The sequence below is a fragment of the Zea mays genome, chromosome 3 (assembly GCF_902167145.1).
Source record: "Zea mays cultivar B73 chromosome 3, Zm-B73-REFERENCE-NAM-5.0, whole genome shotgun sequence".
Taxonomy (NCBI): domain Eukaryota; kingdom Viridiplantae; phylum Streptophyta; class Magnoliopsida; order Poales; family Poaceae; genus Zea; species Zea mays.
In genome coordinates, this window is record NC_050098.1 from 235702004 (window position 1) to 235727173 (window position 25170).

At 44.7% G+C, this 25170-nt stretch overlaps 2 protein-coding genes and 1 long non-coding RNA gene across 8 annotated transcripts; 1 reads left to right on the plus strand and 2 right to left on the minus strand.

Annotated features, from left to right (window-relative positions):
* Positions 1 to 138: 138 nt before the first annotated feature.
* On the minus strand, positions 139 to 12170 carry LOC100281727 (uncharacterized). Of its 6 annotated transcripts, none has more exons than NM_001154647.3 (15): positions 11801 to 12086; positions 11108 to 11348; positions 10793 to 10855; positions 10645 to 10716; positions 10421 to 10528; positions 10275 to 10355; positions 10052 to 10105; positions 9818 to 9943; positions 9642 to 9731; positions 1709 to 1831; positions 1510 to 1620; positions 1072 to 1185; positions 886 to 942; positions 725 to 799; positions 139 to 613 (listed from the first exon to the last, which is right to left on the minus strand). In NM_001154647.3, exons 2-15 carry the CDS (start codon positions 11282 to 11284, stop codon positions 536 to 538), a joined length of 1329 nt encoding a protein of 442 aa, NP_001148119.1. In that variant the 5' UTR covers positions 11285 to 11348; positions 11801 to 12086; the 3' UTR covers positions 139 to 535. The 6 variants fall into 6 exon arrangements, with proteins under 6 accessions (NP_001148119.1, XP_008672843.1, XP_008672845.1 ...); XM_008674621.4 differs by having other exon boundaries at positions 148 to 613; positions 725 to 790; positions 11801 to 12170; XM_008674623.4 differs by having other exon boundaries at positions 148 to 613; positions 10793 to 10960; positions 11801 to 12169.
* Positions 2964 to 23611, plus strand: LOC118476780 (uncharacterized). The gene is made up of 3 exons (XR_004857428.1): positions 2964 to 3140; positions 8098 to 8165; positions 23251 to 23611. It is a non-coding gene; the product is annotated as an uncharacterized lncRNA (long non-coding RNA).
* On the minus strand, positions 5982 to 7619 carry LOC118476779 (uncharacterized). Its single transcript, XM_035966545.1, has 2 exons — positions 7411 to 7619; positions 5982 to 7071 (listed from the first exon to the last, which is right to left on the minus strand). The coding sequence occupies exon 2, from the start codon at positions 6779 to 6781 to the stop codon at positions 6089 to 6091; it is 693 nt and encodes a 230-aa protein (XP_035822438.1). The 5' UTR covers positions 6782 to 7071; positions 7411 to 7619; the 3' UTR covers positions 5982 to 6088.
* Positions 23612 to 25170: the final 1559 nt, after the last annotated feature.

The window sequence follows — 25170 nt, forward strand, 5'->3', positions numbered from 1 at the left end:
AGGTATCTAAATTATATAATTCATTTGATAATCTATGTTGTTTGTTTGTCTCTTAATTTATTTGAGCTGAATTATATAATCTGGTAAAAAAACAGAACCTTAGAAAGATGAGGATTGTAAAAAAATCTTACAACGATAGAGGGGTCATGCACAGATGGAGAGGCGATTTATTAATGATGACCAAATACAAATATCAATGAGTTAGCCACTATTTTTTTCTTCAAAATGCATGGAAACTGCCGGGAAATGGGGCAGCATAGAAAGAACATACTTGGCTGCTTCTACACTTCACGGATCATAGTGTCGTTACAGCTTGCAACATGACTCATCAATAGGCATATACAGAGCTCACCACATCCACAAAACCTACTGCATCGCCTTCATCCCGGGCTGCAACGAGCAACGCGGTCTCTGAAAATGCCAAGCCACGCGCCCACCGGACCATGCAGAGTGCAGTGAACAGAAACGGCTGACGACACATCATGCTACGGGAATGGAATCTGACACGTACGAACATCTCGCCATCTAGTGGATGCTAAGAAGCAGCTCGCATTTGCAGGTCTTCAGATTTCCAGACAACGTCCTTTAAGGTCTTGGAAAGGTTCTTGTAGAACTGCAGTAAATACCAGTTATTTACACATTGAGTAGTAACAGTAGATATTGTTCAGAGGAAAGGTGTTTAATTTCCTCTGTTGTGATCTTTGCATGCATGTTTTTTTTTTACCTTTTGGAACTCCAGAGTGTCGCCTTTTGCTTTCCGGACTTGTACCATATGAAGGGAGGGCGCAACCTGTAGTATCTGGATGAAAAACACATTAGTAAATGCTAGGCACAAGAAAGTTTGCTTGGATTATTGTTTACAGTTGATGAGTTGTTTTTTACTACCTCCGTAGCAACATTCAGGTTTCCCTTCCTCCCTGCTTTTACTTTCTCTAGCCTCAACTAGTCACACAATAAAAGAGAACTTCAGAAAGATCTTTTTAAAGCTTTTTCTGATTATCACCAAGTCAGGACTTCAAGAAAATTTCAGAACAACCAGTTATTGTAGATAGAGTTGCAGGGAGGAGTAACCTTGTAGTTTTTCTTCTGGACACCAAATCCTAGAGGTTTTGCAGCTTCCTCAATCTTGCGAATGATTTCTTTCGGTGGACATTTTGACGTGAACCTCGTTTCTCTTTTGAATTCCTGCAAAAGCCATGATTACAAATGTAGGCTGGAAGTATACAAGGGCTAAAGTTGCAGAAGCATGGCAACTACAAAAAAGAAAAGCTAAGTTGAGAAGGAAAAAACTATATAAAACTTCCATAATCAATTTATAATCATACAAGCATATAGAAGCTTGTAGCATTCATTATAATACTTGTCATTCACTAGCTGTAACAAAGGAAATTCAAGCGCACATGACAGCCATGAGGCTATGTCCTTACAAAATCATGGCGGCTCAAGCTTATCACGCATTGCAATTTCAACATCCCAGGCTACTATAGTGGAGTCAGGAGCGTCCCATACCTGCTCCGAGTCAAATAGGTTCCCAAGATTTAGGCCTGCTGACCTTGAAATCAGTTCAAATGCATTGAGAGCTACGGGTTCTTCTTCTTTCTTCTCTGTCACGTGGTGCTCCTGAATGAGTTCAAACGGCAATTGCAAAAGTAGCAAATCAGTGACATATTGCATGGGGATAGAAAACAGAAATGCACCATTCACTCACTTCTGAGTCATTGAAGACAGCATCCACATCATCCAATGGCGTGTCATATTTCTCGTCAAACTCCGGGCGCTTGTAGCCCTTTTTGAACCACTCATCCTCCAGTATTTCAGGGATTGTTATTCTCTGACATGGTTTTACCAAAACATTAGTCTGATGTTATGGAGCAAGATAGGATTATGAAGGCTCGTCCTTCTTCAGACCATACTCAGGACATCCTCATGGCGAGGATGAACAACAATCTAGTTGCAGCTTTGCCTCCTTGACTGGAGGTGCGTTGCAACTCTTTCCTCACACAAATAGTTTCATTTTGATATATGCATGTTGTCTATACTTCCTAAGGCCTCGTTCGTTTTCAGCCGATGAGCCCATTCCAGACCTTGTTTCGGGTGGAACGAATGGACCTAGTTTGGAATTTGGTACAACTCATTGAAATTGTTCGTTTCGGCCCGAATTGGAATTGAAACTGGCCCAGATTAAAATTTCCCTTCACCCCACGGCCCGGAACCAACCCTTGTGTCGTACCCTCCGGATCGAAGCCTGGACACGACGCGACTGGCGCGACGGCGGCTTGACGCGACCGGCACGGCGGCAGCGCACAGCCCGACGACAACCCTCCCCGCTGCCTTCTCCCCGGTGAGGATCTGCTCTCTTCCTTCCCTCTCCTATCCTCTACTCTCGCTGCCCCAAACTCTCGCCCTCGATCTCGCTCCTCTCCGCTCTCGCACCGCGACGCTGCGACTCCGCTCCCGTCCTCGTGCTCACTGCTACGGAGTCGGATCCAGTTGGGGTCATCACAAGCCGTCGGGCCCTCCGTCGCGGTTACAGGAGGGTGATGGGAAGGGCTCGTGCTTCCACTTCCTCTGCTCCATCCGGCACCGATGGCGGCAGGCCAAGGCTTCCTGCTGGTGGCGTTGGCGATCCTGACAGTGCAGGGGTGTTCATGAGCCTGGGGTCGGGGCCTAGGATCAGGTGGTGTTGGAGGCCAGATGCGTGCGCGGTGCGTGCCAGCCATCGGCACCGGTCGGTGTGTCGTGACGTGTGGACGCGTGATCTCGGAAGACCTCACACATGAGACACACGCATCTGATGTGGATCGCGGCAGCTAAACCATGTAGAAACAATCCAATCACAATGAGGTTATTGGGATTCTTCTCCGATTCATTCCATAAGTGCAGCAGTTTAGGAAAGAAAATTGGTCAACGGGAAAAGAAAAAAGCCCTACTGTTGTACAGCTAGGAAAAAAGTGTTAGCTCCACTTTCGCATATTGTTTGTACTGCTATTTGATTTATTAGTTCAATACATATTGTTTGTCCTGCTATTTGATTTATTAAAGAATTTGCAGCTCATAGTTTCTTGTTCGTGCTCAGGGTAGATTTTGTGTCCACATTATAGCTGAGCAACTCTTTCATCCCTAGCAGATTCATCTATCCGGTAAGTACTAATTAGTTGTACTCTGTTGTGCTTTTTAGAAATTTTCTCATTTTCATGATCCGATTTCTAGCAAGGTAGATTTCATGTATCAATTGACTAGAATAAAGAAAGAAACTAATTGGGTAATTCTAACCGGCCTGGTGGCTAAACCAACTGATAACAAGGGCCTATGGTGTAATCAAGTAGCTAAAAATTCATACTAACTGCACTTACGAAGTCACACGAATTTTCTTCTGCTTTGTTCGACCAATCTAGTCAGCAAATTTAACTGTATTTGGAACCTGCGAAGAAACAATTAGGGTTAGACACTTCAACTCCCTAGTAAATTTGAACAAGAGAAATAATATAGAGTTCTCAAACTTTAGTTATAGCAAGAAAAAGAAATTTCAATGCATTCAAATGGTAATTTTTGTATTAGATTATTATATTAACCCTAGCTCATATATAGAGGACCAATTTTCAGTTATACTGTTTCCATGCAGTAGTATTCAATTTTTAATTGAATACAAGCATTTGAATTTTGGATGAATAACATTAGCGAACATATCATTTTATTGCATGATGATCAGTTAAAATAATTTCAACAGCTACAAATGCACTTCCTAGCAAAATTTACCTAAGATTAGAGTTATGCATTCCAGCGCCGTTTAAAAAAGCATATAGATCTATTGGTTGGACCGTTTAAATTAGTATCTGATCCTAATGTTAAATTAGTGCCAGTTCTTTACGTCATTGATCCTATGTTACTTACAGTACGCCCGAGATCCCAAAGCTTCCCAGCGTCGGTCCTCGCCGCTCGCTCGGCTGAGATGACGGCTTTAGGTCGCCTTTCACGTTTGCTTAGTTCTATCGTCCACCGCTCTGGAGGCCTTGTGCGCGCCTTCTCCATGTTGGTCGAGGTCGTCGATGTTGCCGATGTCTCCGATCTATACGTGCCACGTGACGCCCATTGCTACTACATCTTGTATGTGTACCATTTCATATTTCTTGTGAGATTGTCTCTGTTCATATATTTTGGTCTGCTTAAATCATAAACATAGTTTATGTGTAGTTCGGTATATAATTTTTGTTTTAGCTTGTGGTCCTTCAAATTTAGTACATTGTTTGAATTTGGAATGCATCTTTCTTTGTGTTTGGACAAAGCTTTAGCCAATGATTACTTAATTAATATGCAGATATGCTTTTGTGATACAAAACATAAGTTTCTTGTCATATGAACCTAGTAACATTCAATACATCTTTTTTGTGCTCTTCTAAATGTGATTTCTTTTAAACTAACTCAATTAAATCTTCCAGTGGAAAGCATGGGCCTCTGAAGTTATCCTCTACCAGAGTGATCAGCATTTCAGAGTATTTCAAGGAAGTGTCTTTGCTGGACAGGGCACCTAGGAACCGTTTCATTGAAGATATTGACGATGACCTCCCGTTCTTAACTCATGATAGGGTTCACAAGCTACTGAGATCTGGATTACCCCCTTGTATTTCAGCAAGACCTGTGGCTTATCGATTCTTGACACCGATTTCATTGAAGAAAACCTTGGTGTGCTGCCTGAGTTGGATTTACTGGTATTCAGATCACTGAACATGAGTCGCTCTGAGTCTGAAATAGATAATTGCTACAAACCATTCGTGAAGCTCTTCAAGGCTCTTGAGGGTAAGTATGCTGGAAGGGATGCAATCTTCAAGCTACCCAAGTCACTTGATCTGCATTTGTAGTACCTTGAGTTGCCTATTGTCAAGGACTATCGTGTGATATGGTCCAACCCTCTTCCCTAAGCTTTTGATCTCTATAATGTACTGCAAAGTGCATCGACTTTTGAGGGAGAAGTGCCCGGCACGTGGACAGGGTGCTGCAGCCAATGCAATCATGGTGACGATTGAAGAGAAAATCTTTGACTTCATGAAGTCATGCAGTACAAATGCTATGCTAATTAGTTATTCTGGTGCTCATGGTGAGAGGACAAAGAAGCACATTGTGGGCAGTGAAGATAGAGGAGATGAGGCGCTGATATCTGAAGTTAGTGATGTCACTAAAGATCTCAAAGCGTCGAATGTCCCACTGAAAGTTAGAAATTTTATGGGCAACAAGGAGCTCAGTGTTGAGGGCAAAACAACCACCGCAGAAGGAAACGTTGAGATTGTTCCAGGAGATGAGCTGACAGCTACTCTCTTGGACGCTGTGAATACTATTCAGCGCACTACTACTGGATATGATCAGATTCGTTCAGCAAAGAAAAAAGTGATGTCACACGTCAAACAGATGAGGATGTACCAGATTCGGCTTTTTAAGCTGCTACAAGAGAAAGTTATGCACAAAGATCTGGAAATTGATCTTGAGGGTCCAAAGAATGCCTCTGTGAAGTTAAAAGCTGTGAATGCTTCTGCTATTGTTGACACACACAGACATGGAATGGCTCATGCTATGCAGCCTGATAATGTAAATCTTGTGGAGCATCTGCCTGAAGGCAATCAAGAGAGCCTCTCCAAAGAGCCATATGACGTGAATGATGTAGTAGATCTGTTTCAGTACAAGTGTTCAGAGTATTTGACTATTGCTGTTGCTGAATTTGATGAGCGGGAAATTTGAAATCTACTGCACAGTCATATGAGAACTGGGTAGGCAGATCGAGTAGATTCCACATTTCTCGCTCATCAAATTCAGCAACAGCAACAGTCAAATACTCTGAGCACTTGTACTGAAACAGATCTACTACATCATTCACGTCATATGACTCTTTGGAGAGGCTCTCTTGATTGCCTTTAGGCAGATGCTCCACAAGATTTACATTATCAGGCTGCACAGCATGAGTCATTCCATGTCTGTGTGTGTCAACAATAGCAGAAGCATTCACAACTTTTAACTTCACAGAGGCATTCTTTGGGCCCTCAAGATCAATATCCAGATCTTTGTGCATACCTTTCTCTTGTAGCAGCTTAAGAAGCCGAATCTAGCACATCCTCATCTGTTTGACGTGTGACATCAATTTTTTCTTTGCTAAACGAATCTGATCATATCCAGTAGTAATGCACTGAATAGTATTCACAACGTCCAAGAGAGTAGCTGTCAGCTCATCTCCTGAAATAATCTCAATGTTTCCTTCTGCGGTAGTTCTTTTGCCCTCAACACTGAGCTTCTTGTTGCCCATAAAATTTCTAACTTTCAGTGGGACATTCGACGCTTTGAGATCTTTAGTGACATTACTAACTTCAGATGTCAGCGCCTCATCTCCTCCATCTTCACTGCACACAATTTGCTTATTTGCCCTCTCACCATGAGCACCAGAATAGCTAATTAGCATAACATTTGTACTGCATGACTTCATGAAGTCAAAGATTTTCTCTTCAATCGTCACCATGATTGCATTGGCTGCAGCACTCTGTCCACGTGCCGGGCACTGCTCCCTCAAAAGTCGATGCACTTCGCAGTACATTATAGAGATCAAAAGCTTCGGGAAGAGGGTTCGACCATATATCACACGATAATCCTTGACAATAGGCAACTCAAGATACTTCAAATGCAGATCAAGTGACTTGGGTAGCTTGAAGATTGCATCCCTTACAACATACTTACCCTCAAGAGCCTTGAAGAGCTTCACGAATGGTTTGTAGCAATTATCTATTTCAGACTCAGAGCGACTCATGTTCAGTGATCTGAATACCAGTAAATCCAACTCAGGCAGCACACCAAGGTTTTCTTCAATGAAATCGGTCTCAAGAATCGATAAGCCACAAGTCTTAATCTGAAATACAAGGGGGTAATCCAGATCTCAGTAGCTTGCAAACCCTATCATGGGTTAAGAACGGGAGGTCATCGTCAATATCTTCAATGAAACGGTTCCTACGTGCCCTGTCCAGCAAAGACACTTCCTTGAAATACTCTGAAATGCTGATCACTCTGGTATAGGATAACTTCAGAGGCTCATGCTTTCCACTGGGAGATTTAATTGAGTTAGTTTAAAAGAAATCACATTTAAAAGAGCACAAAAAAGATGCATTGAATGTTATTAGGTTCATATGACAAGAAACTTATGTTTTGTATCACAAAAACATATCTGCATATTAATTAAGTAATCATTTGCTAAAACTTTGTCCAAACACAATGAAAAATGCATTCTAAATTCAAATAATGTACTAAATTTGAAGGACCACAAGCTAAAACAAAAATTATATACCGAACTACACATAAACTATGTTTATAATTTAAGCAGACCAAAATATATGAACAGAGACAATCTCACAAGGAATATGAATACAGAAATGGTACACATACAAGATGTAGTAGCAATGGGCGTCACGTGGCAGATACAGATCGGAGACATCGGCAACATTGACGACCTCGGCCAACATGGAGAAGGCGCGCACAAGGCCTCCAGAGCGGTGGACGGTAGAACTAAGCAAACGTGAAAGGCGACCTAAAGCCGCCATCTCAGCCGAGCGAGCGGCGAGAACCGGCGCCGGGAAGCTTTGGGATCTCGGGCGTACTGTAAGTAACATAGGATCAATGACGTAAAGAACTGGCACTAATTTAACATTAGGATCAGATACTAATTTAAACGGTACAGCCAATAGATTTATATTCTTTTTTAAACGGTGCTGGGATGCATAACTCTAATCTTAGGTAAATTTTGCTAGGAAGTGCATTTGTAGCTGTTGAAATTATTTTAACTGATCATCATGCAATAAAATGATATGTTCGCTGATGTTATTCATTCAAAATTCAGATGCTTGTATTCAATTGAAAATTGAATACTGCATGAAAACAGTATAACTGAAAATTGACCCTCTATATATGAGGTAGGTTTAATATAATAATTTAGTACAAAAATTACTATTTGAATGCATTGCAATAATTGAAATTTATTTTTATTGCCATAACTAAAGTTTGAGAACTCTGTTATTTCTCTTGTTCAAATTTACTAGGCAGTTGAAGTGTCTAACCCTAATTGTTTCTTCGCAGGTTCCAAATACAGTTGAATTTGCTTACTGGATTGGTCGAACAAAGCAGAAGAAAATTCTTGTGACTTCGTAAGTGCAGTTAGTATGAATTTTTAGCTACTTAATTACACCATAGGCCCTTGTTATCAGTTGGTTTAGCCACCACCAGGCCGGTTAGAATTACCCAATTAGCTTCTTTCTCTATTCTAGTCAATTGATACATGAAATCTACCTTGCTAGAAATTGGATCATGAAAATGAGAAAATTTCTAAAAAGCACAACAGAGTACAACTAATTAGTACTTACTGGAGAGATGAATCTGCTAGGAATGAAAGAGTTGCTCAGCTATAATATGGACGCAAAATCAACCCTGCGCACAAACAAGAAACTGTGAGCTGCAAATTCTTTAATAAATCAAATAGCAGTACAAACAATATGTATTGAACTAATAAATCAAATAGCAGTACAAACAATATGTGAAAGTGGAGCTAACACTTTTTTCCTAGTTGTATAGCAGTAGGGCTTTTTTCTTTTCCCGTTGACCAATTTTCTTTCCTAAACTGCTGCACTTATGGAATGAATCGGAGAAGAATCCCAATAACCTCTTTGTGATTGATTGTTTCTACATGGTTTAGCTGCCGCGATCCACATTAGATGCGTGTGTCTCATGCGTGAGGTCTTCCGAGATCACGCGTCCACACGTCACGGCGCACCGACCGGTGCCAATGGCTGGGCGCACCGCGCACGCATCTGGCCTCTAACACCACCTGATCCTAGGCCCCGACCCCAGGCTCATGAACGCCCCTGCACTGTCAGGATCGCCAACGCCACCAGCAGGAAGCCTTGACCTGCTGCCGCCATCGGTGCCGGATGGAGCAGAGGAAGTGGAAGCACGAGCCCTTCCCATCACCCTCCTGTAACCACGACGGAGGGCCCGGTGGCCTGTGATGACCCCAACTGGATCCGACTCCGTAGCAGTGAGCACGAGGACGGGAGCGGAGTGGCAGCGTCGCGGTGCGAGAGCGGAGAGGAGCGAGATCGAGGGCGAGAGTTTGGGGCAGCGAGAGCAGAGGATAGGAGAGGGAAGGAAGAGAGCAGATCCTCACCAGGGAGAAGGCAGCGGGGAGGGTCGTCGTCGGGGCTGTGCGCCGCCGCCGTGCCGGTCGCATCAAGCCGCCGTCGCGCCGGTCGCGTCGAGCCGCCGCCGCGCCGTCGCTCCGGCCGCGTCGTGTCCAGGCTTCGATCCGGAGGGTACGACACAAGGTTTTGTTCCGGGCCATGGGGTGAAGGGAAATTTTAATCTGGGCCAGTTTCGATTCCAATTCGGGCCGAAACAAACAATTTCAATGAGTTGTACCAAATTCCAAACCAGGTCCATTCGTTCCACCCGGAACAGGAATGGGCTGATCGGCTGAAAACGAACGAGGCCTAAAAGAATCTTTCCCCCAAATACATCTATCGCTGGCTATGTGCTAGTAAGTGCAGTAGGAACTTTTAGACTTTCCAAAATTCCTACATTGTTTTGGGTAGTATTTTATTTCGAGCAGCTTCTGTGCTCTTGCATACCGTCATCGGATTTGGATCAAGGATTCTTGTCAACAACCTCTTGGCAGGGAAAGATGTCCATGGTGGAAATGTGTATTCTGCATTTGAGATCTGCAAGGAATAGAAGAATATAGTCAAATAAGAATGAATAGACAAGGCTACGTCAGTGATCTAAATAAAAGCAGTGCAGTGCTCACTTTCTTATACAGCGTCATAAGGTTAGAGTCCTCAAAAGGTAAATACCCAGCTAGCAGAACAAACAGGATAACTCCACATGACCACAGATCAGCCATTGCACCATCATAGCCCTGATCTTCTAGGACCTACAACAGTGGTGATCAGAAAATCTGAACTATCATAGTACGAACGAAAAATAACCGCAATAAAATCAGTCGTGGGTTCCCATTATATGGTTTTATGTGCATTATTACCTCTGGTGCCACATAGTTTGGAGTCCCACAAGTTGTGTGCAGCAATCCATCATCCTAAACAAGATAAAGGAGCATGCTTAAAAGTATGTAGTGGGGTCTAAAAACTTTCAAACATAAAATGCTATAACTAATTGTCTGTTCATACAAAGGTGTATGGCCTGTTGGTACTCAGTACTCGTTGGTAATTAACTTAAGTGGCATAATATGGGCAAGAGGCCATCACCTTGATTTGCTGGGACAGCGCGCTCAGCCCAAAGTCAGAGACATTCAGATTTCCATATGAGTCAAGCAGTAGATTTTCTGGCTGCAAGTATGACGGCTTTAGATTCTGAAATAGAGTTCTTAAATAGAAAGAGAAAATGGACGCACTTTTAAATCCCGGTGGTACACACCCCTGCTATGGCAATAATCAACTGCGTTGATTAATTGTTGGAAGTAACTCCTCGCCTCGCCTTCCCTCATTCGACCTTGGTTAGCCTTTATCACACACACACACACAAAAAGAAAGGGGGAAAAATCACCGTTGATGGATTTTTTTGGTGACAAGCTGAAATTTTATGGACACCTGAATGCATAATGTGCATGCCACTTACAATTGTGTCGAAAAGTTCGCCGCCGGTAACATACTCCAGCACAATGTAGACCTTTGTTTTACTTCCCATCACCTGAACATTATTGGAAACATTGCCTTTCTATAAGATCAGACTGGAATAATTAATATGTGGCGAACTTTTGCATTACCTCATATATGCGAACAACGTTAGGGTGCTTAATCAGCTTCATGGTCGAAATCTCCCTCTTAATCTGCATCGAACCATGTAGTAGTTTGTGTCATCGTCAGCGAAATGACTAGTTCCACCAAATCTACTGACTGAACTCTGAACAAGTATGCCAAAGCCCATATTGGGCCTGCAAGTAGTAAAAAAAAATAGTAAAGACACTAACACTAGAGGAGGAACAGACAGAATCTGAAAGGAAGGGGCCATGCACAATGTAGAAGACGTGAGAATACACCAAACCAAACATGGCACGATACTTCAGAGCTGGAAAAGTGACCTGCTCGGCCATCTTGTGCCTGAGGACCTTCTCCTTGTCGAGGATCTTGACGGCCACCGGCTCCCCGGTCTCGGTGTTCTTGGCGAACCTGACCTTGGCGAATGTGCCTTCGCCTATGGTTCGGCCGAGCTCGTACTTGCCCACACGTCTCTTCACCTTGGTTGCAGCTGCACTCATCCCCTGCCTTGTTGTCCCCCCCACTTTGATTTTTGAAGCCGATCTGAGGAGGATCCTACTACTCCTACACGCAGCCAAGTGGTTTCGCTTTCAGTGTCACGTGCGGGAATGGTTTTACAGAGATCGTTATACCACATCTCGCAATGGAAAAACATCATGTCAGAGAGTATTATTCACTAAAACAAAAGAAGAGGGATGTGCATTTTTAAAAGGAAAATGATAAAAAAAAACATTCTTTGGATCTGGATTCTGGACAGGGGCACCACGGAGCACAGGTCAACCGGCCACACGCGGCCTCCGAAGTTGCTACGCTACGCTAGTGTTGAATATTCGTGAAGGCTAGTGTTGTGCAGCTGATGGATGGGTCGCACAAGACGTTGGTTGGGAAATTCGGAGCTTTTCTTGGTACAGATACACGACGGTAAAGGAAATGGATATTCAATTGTGTAGTAGTCAGAAAGCCGTCTCTCGCTGGACTCGGGAAATAAAAAGGAGCAGAAGGAGAAGAGAACTTACAGGTAACTGTAGCTGTGATCTCGTTCCCAACCTCCCGGTTGGATGAGAATGAGATGAGGACTGCCTCAGGATCGGAAATGCAGGCAAGCGAGAGACGGCGGCTGGCGTCTGGCCCTGAAAAAGATCTCTGGAAAACGGCTTTTGGAGCGAGCAAGAGACGGCGGCGGCTGGACTTGGGATTGGGAGTGGGAGACGCCCCGCCCTTTGGCTCTGGATCTCACTGAGCTGTGAGATGTGACTGACTTGCTCCGATGCAAGTAGCCGCAAGCCTAGATAAAAGCTTATGTGATGACGACGACGGTGAATGTGATGAGGAGAACCAGAAGAAGAGAGCACGCAGTATTTTGCAGATGCAGATATGTGGCGGTGGAGCGTCTCGCGGAGAACAGACTATAAGACATGTCTGTTTGAGCTTTTTTTTTCAGATTCGGACCACCAAAAATTATTATGAACTATCAAACGCCATAGCTTTTCAGCCCACTTCTATAAGAATCGACTTAGTAAAAACTGTCTAAAATCAACATAAACACTGAATCGATTAAGTCGTCACAATAGTAGGAATCCATTGTGTTGACGCCTTTTCGGAGCGCCAAATACTTAAGAAGAACCGGCGGCGGTGCTCTCTGGTCAGGCGCGGACGGTCCGCGGCCTGGGGCCGGACGGTCCGCGACCTGGCGCAGGGGCTAGGTTTTCCTACCTGACGTCCGGACGGTCCGCGCCCTGTGGCCGGACGGTCCGCGCATGTGCAGGGGCGGCGGAAGATCGCCGGCGGCGCCTGGATCTCGCTCCCGGGAGGGACCCCGTCGGGGAGGAGAGGTCCTAGGGGTTGTCTAGGCTCGGGCCAGCCGAGCTAGACTCCTCTAATCGACGTAGAGTCGAGGAGAGGCGGAGAATTTGGGGATCGAGAGGCTAAACTAGAACTAGACTAGAACTACTCCTAATTGTACTGGAAATAAATGCGAATAGAAGTTGTATTGATTCGATTGTTGATTCCAAATCGGCCGTAGACCTCTCTATTTATAGAGGAGGGGGGCTGGACCCTTTACACAACTGATTCCGAGCTAATCCCGCGAATATAGCTAACAATCGTAGCACAAAACTCGGAACCCTAAACTGCTCTGCGCATGCGCGGACCGTCCGGCCCACAGGCACGGACTGTCCGGACCACGGACCGTCCGGCCTCAGGGCCGGACCGTCCGTCGGCTCAAAAGCGGGCTCAACATATGCCCCCTGCCTTTTGGTGGAGCTGAGCAAACCAAAAGCAACTAACTCGATGTGATTACATCGGTTCTCTTAGGCATCTTGCCACATACTAGGATGGTACTGTTTGAGGAAACGCCCATTCAAAGCCTTAGGCAAATCCTTGCCTTGTAATGTTTGTAGCAAATAGGCGTTGCTAGACATCACCTGTCTTACTTTATAAGGACCCTCCCAGCTTGGCGACCATTTTCCAAACTTCCGGTCTTTATTCCTTAGAGGCAGAATGGTCTTCCACACCAGGTCCCCTACTTGAAATGATTTTATTTTGACCTTCTTGTTGTAGGCCCTGGCTACCATGATCTTGTCCTTTTCTATTGCTTCCAAAGCTATCATCCTCTTGTCGGTCACCTCATCAATATTATCCATCATTGCATTATAATAGTCAGTAACAGTTAGATCATTTTGTCTGGCAAACCTGACAGCATTCAAACTTATTTCCACAGGCAACACTGCTTCCTGCCCATAGACAAGCTCAAAAGGAGATACTTTAGTAGCCCTATGTCTAGATATTCTATGAGCCCATAAAGCTTCAGACAAAATCTTATGCCAATGTTTAGGATTATCAGATATCTTCTTTTTTATTAAATTAATCAATGTCCTATTACTAGACTCGGCCTGTCCATTGGCCTGAGCATAATATGGAGATGAATTAAGTAGTTTAATCCTGTATGATTCGGCAAATTCACGTACCTCCTTTGACATAAAAGAAGTACCTTGATCTGTAGTCAAGGTCTGGGGAATGCCGAATCTATGAATAATATGCTCAGTTATGAACTCAATTACCTCCTTGTGTGTCATGTTCTTCAGAGCAACGGCTTCAGTCCATTTGGTGAAATAGTCAGTGGCAACTAACACAAACCGATGCCCCTTTGATGACGAAGGATGAATTTCTCCAATAAAGTCTAATCCCCATCCTCTGAAAGGCCAAGGCTTGATGATAGGATGTAATTCAGCTGCAGGGACCAACTGTAGGTCGCCGAATTTTTGACACACCTGGCAACCCTTGTAGTACTTGAAACAATCAGCTATCATGTTAGGCCAATAAAAACCAGATCTTCGCAACAGCCATTTCATCTTTGGAGCCGATTGGTGGGTACCACAAATTCCTTCATGTACTTCGGCCATGGCCAATATAGCATCATCTGGGCCCAAGCACTTAAGCAGGACGTCGTTGACTGTTCGGCGGTAGAGTTCATCACTCATCAAAACATACTTGAAAGTTGTTCGCCGAATGTTCTTATCTGTCCTGATATTGGGATTTCGCAAATAATTAAGTATAGGTGCCCTCCAATCACTTGCATCGGCTTCATTGTCAGCCGAATCAATTAAGAGAATATTTCTGGTAACTCCGGACGGTCCGGCGTCACCACGCGGACGGTCCGCGACCTGGGAATTTGGCTCTGCACCGGTTATCAGACTTTCAGTTTTGTGAAATCTCCCTCGCTTTATCCGATAACCTGATGCATCTTGTGCCAAATCGTTAGCTCTATGATTCTCAACTCTAGAGATATGCCGAATACTGAATTCGTCAAAAGAATGGATTATACTCCAGCATTTTTCAAGGTAACCATTTAGAGTACCATCAAAACATTGATATTCTTCTAACACTTGTTGGACAACCAGCTGAGAATCACCAAATGCCTTCACATATTTTACTCCCATATAATTTAAAAGTTCCAAGCTAAATAAGAGGGCCTCATATTCGGCTTGATTATTAGTGCAATAAGTTTCCAATCGGCTAGAGAAGTCGAAGGAGACATCACTTGGTGAAACAAGTACGATGCCAATTCCTTGCCCTTCATTACAAACCGATCCATCAAAATATAAAGTCCAAGGGGTAATAGTGAGATATGACATGTCTAATTTATGAATATCATTAGTCCGATGTTCTACAATAAAATCTGCTACGACCTGGCCTTTCATAGATTTCAATGGTTCATAGGCCAAATCATATTCTATAAGTGCATAAGCCCATTTACCAATCCTACCACTCATAATTGGGTTATGCAACATGTATTTGATTACATCGGCTTGACCAGAAACAGTGCAATGACTAGACAGTAAATAACATCTACATTTGGTGCATGCATAAAACAAGCATAAGCATAATTTCTCAATAAAAGTGTACCTTGTTTCAGCATCCACCAACCTCCTGCTTAGGTATGTCACCACATGTTCCTTTCCCTCAGTTTCTTGTGTCAAAACAGCCCCAATGACCTTTTCTTCAGCTGCAATGTACAATCGAAATAGTACTCCTGCACGTGGTGCTTTCAATACAGGAGCCGAAGACAAGTATTTTTTTAATGAGATCAAATGCTTCTTGCTGCTCTGCCCCCCAAGTGAATTCGGCATCATTCTTAAGCCGAAGGATAGGGGTGAAGGCATCAATCTTCCCGGCTAGGTTAGAAATAAATCTTCGCAAATAATTCACCTTGCCGAGAAACTTCTGCACTTCGACCTTACAAGTCGGAGATCCCACATTTCGAATAGACTTGATTCGGTCAGGGTCTATTTCTATACCATGTTCATGTATGACAAATCCTAAAAACTTACCAGCCGACACCCCAAAAGCACATTTACGTGGGTTCATTTTCAAACCATACCGACGCATTTTATCAAAGGCTTTGCGCAAATCAGCTATATGAGAACTAAACTCAGCCGATTTGACTACAATATCATCAATGTAGACCTCCACAGCGTTTCCTAACAACTCATGGAAGATCATATTCATAGCCCTTTGATAAGTAGCACCAACATTTTTAAGACCGAATGTCATGACAACCCATTCAAATAAACCAATGAAGCCTGGACATATAAAGGCCGTTTTAGACGCATCTTCTTCGGCCATGAAAATCTGATTATATCCGGCATTACCATCAAGGAAGCTAATAATTCTATTTCCTGATGCATTATTGATTAATGTGTCGGCTATGGGCATGGGATATTCATCTTTAGGAGTTGCTCTATTTAAATTGCGAAAATCAATGCATACTCTAAGTTTACCTGACTCCTTCTTCTCCACCGGCACAATATTGGAGACCCACTCTGCGTATCTGCAAGGTCTGATAAAACCAGCTTCTAGCAGCCGGTGGATTTCGTCCTTGATGCGTGGGAGAAGATCTGGACGAAATGTTCTAGCTATTTGCTTAAAAGGTCTGAAACCAGATTTAATAGGCAGCCGATGCTCTACGATCTCTCGGCTTAATCCAGGCATCTCAGTATAATTCCAAGCAAAGCAATCCGAATATTCCTTCAATAGACCGATCATCTTATCTCTAGGATCGGTCTCCAGGGTCTTGTTTACAAAAGTCGGCCTTTGAGTTTTACCATCTCCTATGTCAATCTCCTCCAAAGGATCGGCCGATGTAAACCCCTGTCCTAGTTTATCAAGATCTCTGAATTCCTCTATCATGCTCCCCACAGAGGAATTAGAAGATCTTTGTGTGGCGGCGGATTCTTCGGTCTCGGGGACCGGATCATCCGTAACACTGTCCTTTTGCTGTGACATATGTTCGGTCTTAAAGTCCGAACCTTTTTGTGAAAGACCAGACCATCCGACCTTGGCGGCCGAACTGTCCGTGACCAAAGACTCATGAACTTTATGTGTATTCATCATTTAGCTTTATTTAGGATTTAACCGATTCTCCATCGGCTCTAGCATTACAGGAATGAAACCTTTCTTATCTATACTTATGAATTGATAATCAGAAAAGTCTACTCCTGTGAGACATGTAGCAGTCTCATAAGTCCAGAGTACAGGGGCATCGGCCACAGTGATGCAGGCCGATACATCAGCATGTACTTGTTCTATGTCATCGCCTACCCATTGTATTAGCATTTGATGTAATGTAGAAGGTATACATTGATTGGCGTGAATCCAATCTCTGCCTAGAATTAAACTGTAATTTCCTTCTACATCAGCGACGAAGAATGCAGCAGCAAGGGTCTTAGTCCCGATGGTTAATTCAACGGACGTGACTCCCCTGGCTTTGATCGAACTATCAGTTCCAACACCGCTGAGGGTCATGTTGGTCTTGACAAGTTCGTCATCTTGTTTACCTAATTTTCTGTATAATGAATAAGGCATTAGATTTACAGCCGCCCCTCCGTCTACCAACATCTTAGCAATCGGTATCCCATCAATGTGACCGCGCACGAAGAGCGGCTTTAAATGATTTACCGATTCCTTTGGTTTAGTAAAGGCGGCTTCTTTAGGACCAAAATCAAACTGGGCAACAACAGGTTCATCGTCACCGATGATAGTACAATCGGCAGAAAATGTAATAATATTTACATCCATACCTGGGCGTTCTGGAGAAGCCTCGTAGTCGACCAGGTCTTCTCCCAGCAAGTCGTCCTCTTCCATTGATGTTGTCGTGTCGTTGGAGACCTCCTGGTGAACGGCGGACGGTCCGCACGCGGGGGCCGGACGGTCCGCGCCTGGTGCAGGTTGTCCAGAGGCTTCCTGGTGAACGGCGGACGGTCCGTGCGCGGGGGCCGGATGGTCCGCGCCTGGTGCAGATTGACTTTCTATTTCTGTGGCCGTTTGTTTTTTCTCAACGGCCTTCGGTCTCCATTTCTTTTGCGGTGTCGGGTATAGTGGATGTGTGTCATTAAATGTCTTTTCTGCCTCCTTCTCCTGGCTCTCCTTTGCTCTTAGGCGTTGTAATTTTCTCTTTTGGGATCGTGTCAATCCCGCTGGGCACCATCGAGGCATGGAGTATTTTGGATCGGCTGTTTTGATGGTAACTGTATCCTTTTCTGTTGTGTTGGCCGATTCGCCGAAAATCATCGGCCCTTTATTGTCTCCCTGTATGACAACATCTGCAGTACCTATTTTGATGATGACCTTTTTTGTTGTTCTTTGAGTTGCTACAGGCATATGCCCCCCTGCCGGATTGGTCGGCCTGGAAGGCCGAGTAGTCCGGCAATTCTGTTGGGTTTGTGCCTGGTGACCGGATTGAGCAGTGCTCAATCGGTCTTGTACTGGTGGCGTCAACCTGTCAAAAACAGATGTTTGGGGTGCCCCCCAGGCGGGGTACTGTGGCATCCCAAATGGATATGGTGGCATGCCCCACATTTGATTTGGGACATATGGCGGAGGTAAATATGTGTATGGATATGGCATAGGTGGATATGGAGGTGGAGGTGTCCATGCAGGTACGTTAGGTCTCACTTGTACAGTATGACCTTTCATTTCTTCCGATTGGTGGGGTGGTCCAATCGGCCTGACCTGACGCTACTCATGAATGGGTGAGCGGGGTCGCTTTGCTGGCCGGTCACTGGGGTCGGCCTTCTTTTTTACGTATTTAGACAATAATTGATCAAAAGTTGGGCCGGCTTTAACCAACCGACCAACTGCTTTGAATGTATTTGTTTTCCACGTACCTATCTCTGGTCGTCGTGGTTTGAAAGTACGTGGACGTTGTGAATCCTGAGTACGGCCGGACCGTCCGCCGGAGCTCTCCGGATCGTCCGGTGGGGTCCCGGACCGTCCGCGCCTACGTGCGGGACCGTCCGGGATACGCAGCACGGGCTCCTGCATCTGTCTCCCTGTCTGTGCTTGCCCCCCAGTACTGGAGGCTGTGATGGTCACCTTTAGGGTCTCCCTTCCATCGGGAGTCTTCTCGGCCACCACTTTCCTGCAAGAAACTTTACGATCCCCATCGGCCTCTTTAGCATTGCCGATGATTGTCTCTTTGCCTTTGTCTTTATCGGCTGTGTTTGGCCGAACTAGGACTTTCTTGCCCTCGAAGTCAATCATGTTCATCGGAAAGGGCTCTGTATCCACATGCATTTCCTGAAATTTCAATCGTCCTTCGTTAATGGCCGATTGAATCTGTCGACGGAATACATTACAATCATTAGTGGCATGAGAAAATGAGTTATGCCACTTGCAATATGCACGACGTTTTAGCTCGTCGGTGGATGGAATAGTGTGATTTATTTTAATGTTGCCATTTTTAAGTAATTCATCAAATATTCTATCACACTTACCAACATTAAATGTAAACTTAACCTCCTCTTGCCGTTTCTTTTGAACCGGCTGTAAGGAGGCACAAGCCGAAGATTTGGCCTGCTTTGGCCAAACCATTTCAGCAGCATACACCTCTGCTGATTCGTCTTCTGAGCTACTTTGGTCGCATTCTACTACATGTACGTTGTGACGAATTGTTTTAGCAGTTTCTTTGCTTCGGCTTTCACAAGCCAAAGCTCTCTGGTGTAATTGTGCTAGTGTAAAGAATTGGATGCCTTCTAATCTTTCTTTTAAATAATATCGCAGACCATTAAAGGCTAATCCTACTAGCTGTTTCTCTGCTAAATGAATTTGAAAGCATCGGTTTCTTGTATCTCGGAATCTCCGGATGTAATCATTAACCGATTCATCTTTTGTCTGTCGCAACGACACTAAATCTACCAAATCCAACTCATAGTCACCGGAGAAAAAATGATCATGAAATTTTTGCTCTAGATCCCCCCATGATGAAATGGAATTAGGAGGTAAAGTGGCATACCATGCAAACGCGGTTCCTGTCAGCGATAATGAAAATAAACGTACGCGAAATGCCTCTGTGTCGGCCAATTCTCCCAATTGTGCTAAGAACTGGCCTATATGTTCGTGTGTGTTCTTCCCTTGATCACCCGAAAATTTTGCGAATTCGGGTATCCTGGTTCCCTGTGGGTATGGGTGGTGATCAAATCGGCTGTCATAAGGTTTCCGATATGACTGCCCCCCAGGGACCATGCTTACTCCGAGCTTATCTCGGAACGCCCCGGCTATTTCTTCCCTTACTATATCAATGGCAGCCGGTGCAAGACCACCGGCTCTCTGGTCAAACATAGGTGGGGTTGGCTGGATATTAGCACGTTGTCTTTCCCCCCATTGGTTTGAGTTACGTGGTGCATTTTCATTTGCCCTATATGGGTCATAGGTTTGATCGTTTCTTTCCGGCCTCCTGGGTGGGGCCAGAAAGCTTTCCTGGGCTCTGGATCTTGAATTAATGGGTTGATGCATTGTATAGTGCGATGGGAAGTGCTGCTGGGACGGGTGAGGATTCCGGTAACAATCCTCCTCAAAAAGGTCATGTGCGGACTGTCCGGACATTGGTCCGGACCGTCCGTGATTATGTGCGGACCGGCCGTCGTTGTATGCGGATGGTCCGACTGGGTAGTTTAGATTCCGTGTCGTTTGTGGTTGTTCGGGCGCATATCTAGGTAACTCATGAAAAATAGGCCCGACTGTTGTTGGCCCGGACGGTCCGCGCTCACGTGCGAACGGTCCGGGCATGTGCAGATCGGCTGATTTGCTGCCGATTTGTGGTTGTTCAGGGTATGTGTCCATCGGCATCCCATAAAGGGGTTGTGACTGGTCGTGACAACCTGTAGCCGATGTGTTACGCGTGTTACCTCCTAACTCAACCTCGTGTGAAGGAAAATTTGCGATGTTAGACTTATCGAATGCACGTACTAGTCTCTTAACATCGCTTTGCATACCCCCTATGATGCTCTGCATTTGTTCATGCTGCTCTTCTACATAATTTCTAAGAGATTGTAGCTCGTTGGTATTACTTACATTGGGGATATCTGGCGTGGGTTGGAGCGAAGCCGGATCCGTCGCCCGATGTCGGACGACCTTGTTGTTCCTGTCCACTTTGAAGTTGGCCAAGAATTTTGCTTTCGCCTCCTGGATCATCCGCTCCTTGTGCTCCTCAAACTGGAGCTGCTCGTCAGCCGGCAAGGTTTCCCAAGTCGGCTCTATGATGTTGCTTGGAGAAATATCAGAGCTCTCCCTTGAACCGGCCATTGGGGCCGATTTGATGAGCCTAGATGTGTTTTCCCCAGCGGAGTCGCCAAAAAGTATGTTGACGCCTTTTCGGAGCGCCAAATACTCAAGAAGAACCGGCGGCGGTGCTCTCTGGTCAGGCGCGGACGGTCCGCGGCCTGGGGCCGGACGGTCCGTGACCTGGCGCAGGGGCTAGGTTTTCCTGCCTGACGTCCGGACGGTCCGCGCCCTGTGGCCGGACGGTCCGCGCGTGTGCAGGGGCGGCGGAAGATCGCCGGCGGCGCCTGGATCTCGCTCCCGGGAGGGACCCCGTCGGGGAGGAGAGGTCCTAGGGGTTGTCTAGGCTCGGGCCGGCCGAGCTGGACTCCTCTAATCGACGTAGAGTCGAGGAGAGGCAGAGAATTTGGGGATCGAGAGGCTAAACTAGAACTAGACTAGAACTACTCCTAATTGTACTGGAAATAAATGCGAATAGAAGTTGTATTGATTCGATTGTTGATTCCAAATCGGCCGTAGACCTCTCTATTTATAGAGGAGGGGGGCTGGACCCTTTACACAACTGATTCCGAGCTAATCCCGCGAATATAGCTAATAATCGTAGCACAAAACTCGGAACCCTAAACTGCTATGCGCATGCGCGGACCGTCCGGCCCACAGGCACGGACTGTCCGGACCACGGACCGTCCGGCCTCAGGGCCGGACCGTCCGCCGGCTCAAAAGCGGGCTCAACACATTGCTTTTTAGATTCCGAATACTTTGAATCACTTCGTCTTCCTCCACATTTAATTCACATGATACTTAGATTTTTCTCACAGACAGATTTTCTGTACAACCAGATTATCAGAAAAGCTGGTCAGAAAAAGGCTGAACCAAACAGGCCCATACATGTTCAAACCGGGCCAGCCCATCCTGCAGTCTGCGGCCCAGCACGCACGACCTACGGCCCAGCCCGACACGTAGGCCATCGTGCTCGTGCTTAGGGTCTGTTTGGTTGGACTGTGGCTGTGAAAAAAGTTGTTGTGGGCTGTGAGCTGTGGAAAAAAGCTGCTGTAGGCCGTGAGCTGTTAAAAAACTAAAAACTATTTGATGGAAACCACTAAAAGTCGTTAAAAATTCTTCGATATATATTTTCACAGTTTCATCCAAAAGCCACTAAAAGCAGATCCAAGGGTGCTTTCAGTTTTGCACTACGAGGAAGTCAGCTTTTAGAAAAAGCTGCTTGCTGAATCCAGCCCTTTGGTTGGCTTTTGGCTTTTAGAGGGCAAAAGCCAAAGCCAAAAGCTAAACCAAACACACTCTTAGCCCAGCCCGGTGTGCGTGCTTGCTTGTGCTGGTGGCCTGGCACGCAGTGCAGGCATGGGCAAGGCCCGATAAACTGCCCGTTGTCAGCCCAACATAAGGGGAGGAACCCTGCTCTGACACGGGCGTCGCGCGTCACAACCCTAGCTTTTGGTGTTTTCTTCTCTCTCGACCTCTGTCTCGGCTTGACGATTTCCGACCCAACATTATTAAACTCTTCAAATCAACGAATTGCTTCTTATAAACAGTATTGCATGAGTGTTGGTGTTAGACCACGTAGGTTTGGAGTAGATAAGGATGTTAAAATAGAATCCAACACTCCTGATGCTTAAACATTTAGTTCCTTATCATATCACTTTATCGGTGTGGATTATAACTACCTATCCTTGCAAAGATGATGGATCTTTTTTTGTTGAGTGATAATCATTGGGTTGTTGCAGAGAAGTTGTTGTCTTTCCTTCATGTTATTCTATGACTCAACGGTTGCACTATCTGGGGTATATTACCCTATATCACCCTTAATGTTGCACCGTATTTTTGAAATTTGCTAGACATTTAAATGCATATGAGAACCATGAACTTTTAAGAAATGTTGTTGTGCCTATAAAAACAAAAATTCTGAAATATTGGAGGTAACTAGTCATTCTTTATGCATTTGCTTTCATTTTTTATCCTAGAGCTAAAATGAGGGACTTTCATAAAGTTCTTCAAAGATTATCTTCTCTTAATGGGACTGATTGTAGTAGATACCCTTCATGTATTAGAAGCAAGTTAACTAATATGTATCGAATTTATGAGGACAAAATTAGAGGAGTTTGCTTGACTCCTCAACCACAGGTAGGTAGTGGTTCTAGTAAGGCCACAAAGGCATAGGATGATATATATGGTGACGATGAAACTTACAGCAATACTGGTACAACTCATACATCTAATGGTATATCTGAGTTAACTTTTTACCTTGATAGTGACACTGAAACTAAATTTAGGCCTGGTTTCAACATTCTTATTTGGTGGCAACGCCACAATCAAACTTATCATATTCTTTCTATACTAGCTAAAATGTTATGATTGTCCATGTTTCTACAGTATCTTTAGAATCTACTTTCAGTGTAGCTAGCAGGGTGCTCGAGGAGCGGCGACAAACATGTTGGAGGTGCTCTCTTGTATCAAGGATTGAGAGTTGGCTGACCAGCACAAGCAGCATACTGTTGAGAAGGAAATCAAAGACCTTGAAGCAACCTTTGAGGATATGTACCTAGATGTTGAGTAGCAAGTATCACCAGGGAGCAAAAGAAAAGGAACAAGGAGGAGGAGGAGATAAGAGAAAGGAAGCAACAACACAAAGTTCAAGAAACAAAGAACCTTAAACTTATTCTCTCTTTCTATTTGTACCTATTTATGTTCTCTTAATATAGACTTTGGACTGTGGACTGAACTATGAACTTATAAACTATTTAAGGAGTTGGTTGTACTCTTTTCTTTCCTAGAGTTTTGTCATGACGTGTGAGTTTTTACCTAGAAGGCCTAGTTTGGAAGACCCATTCCCTGGGGGAAATCTGGCCTTTTCCCTGTGGCGCCAACCAGCGTGGAGATGGGTCCCAGGGAAATTTTCTGGTTCGTTTGGAAGGCAACTCCCCTGGGCTAGCTCTCCCTGTTCCAACCAATCCACCTAGGGAAACTGAAAGTCGCCTAGAGGGGGGTGGATAGGCGAATCCTAAAAATTAAAACTTAATCCCCCAACTAGATCCCTTGATTAGTGGTTAGAACAAGATATACAAATATCGGAGAATAAAAACTAAGTTCTTGCTTGTAAAGAGTATTGCGCTTAAATAATGCGGAAGTGATAAATCAATACTACCAACAAGTTTATGAGAATAAGGCAAGAAGGCTTAGGTGGGAAGAGCAATGCTTTCTTGCGAAGTGTTGCTTCACTAAATGAGGATTTAACTTGAAGCAACACCAAATGATATTGACAAAGAATAGCGCAAGAAAACTTAGAGGAAGGGAGAACGAACAAATCACAAGCAATAAACACAATGGACACGGGTGATTTGTTTTACCGAGGTTCGGCCCTCGAAGGCCTAGTCCCCGTTGAGGAGTCCACTTAAGGACGGGTCTTTTCAACCCTTTCCCTCTCTCCACCGATCACCCAAGGATCGGCGAGCTCTTCTTCTCAAGGATCACTCTCGATCCCACAAGGACCACCACACTCTTTGGTGTCTCTTGCTAGCTTTTACAAGTCTCCAAAACTTTGGAGGAAGTTCAATGGGAGTCAAAACTCCACGCACAAATGAACACAAAGATGTAGCACACACTATCTCTCAATGAATCTCACAAGGCACTAGTGCTAAACTCAAATGAGTAGCTCTCTTTTGCTTGCTCTCTCTTTTGTGGCACTTGTGTTGGTTGGAGTGGTCTAAATCTTGTGTATAGGATGGATTGAAAGTTCCCTTTGCCCGGGAACAGGATCTGGATGTCGCTTAGAGGGGGGGTGAATAGGCGAATAAAAAATTATCACTTTAAAACTTTAGTTCTTACTCTACTCAAAGACCAGATCGCAGTGGAATGAAAGATCCTTCGAGTAGGTTGCAGCGGAATAGAAGATCCTGTCTCAAAATGCCCTGCACTTCAAATATAACTTGTACCACAGATAAGTGTTGAAGTGCAAATATAAAAAGTGAGTAAGACAGAGAGTCAGCACACAATACAGAGCGAAGCACACAGACGCAGGAATTTATCCCGAGGTTCGGCCAAGCCTGAAATGCTTGCCTAGTCCTCGTTGGAGTTAGCCACACATGGGCTTGGAGTCTATTTCAACTCCTTCCTCCGTTTGCTCAGATCTGTCAGTATGACAGATAGAGCCTTCCACTATGTTGAGTTGGGTTACAACAAAGCCGCGGCTGCTTACAATCTTCTTGACAGCACTCCGGCGGAGTAACAATGCGCTCAAGACTTTGCTCTAGCTCTTTGCAGCACCTCTCCACTCTCTAAAGGCTTATAACTTTGCCTTCACACAAACTAGAGAGAT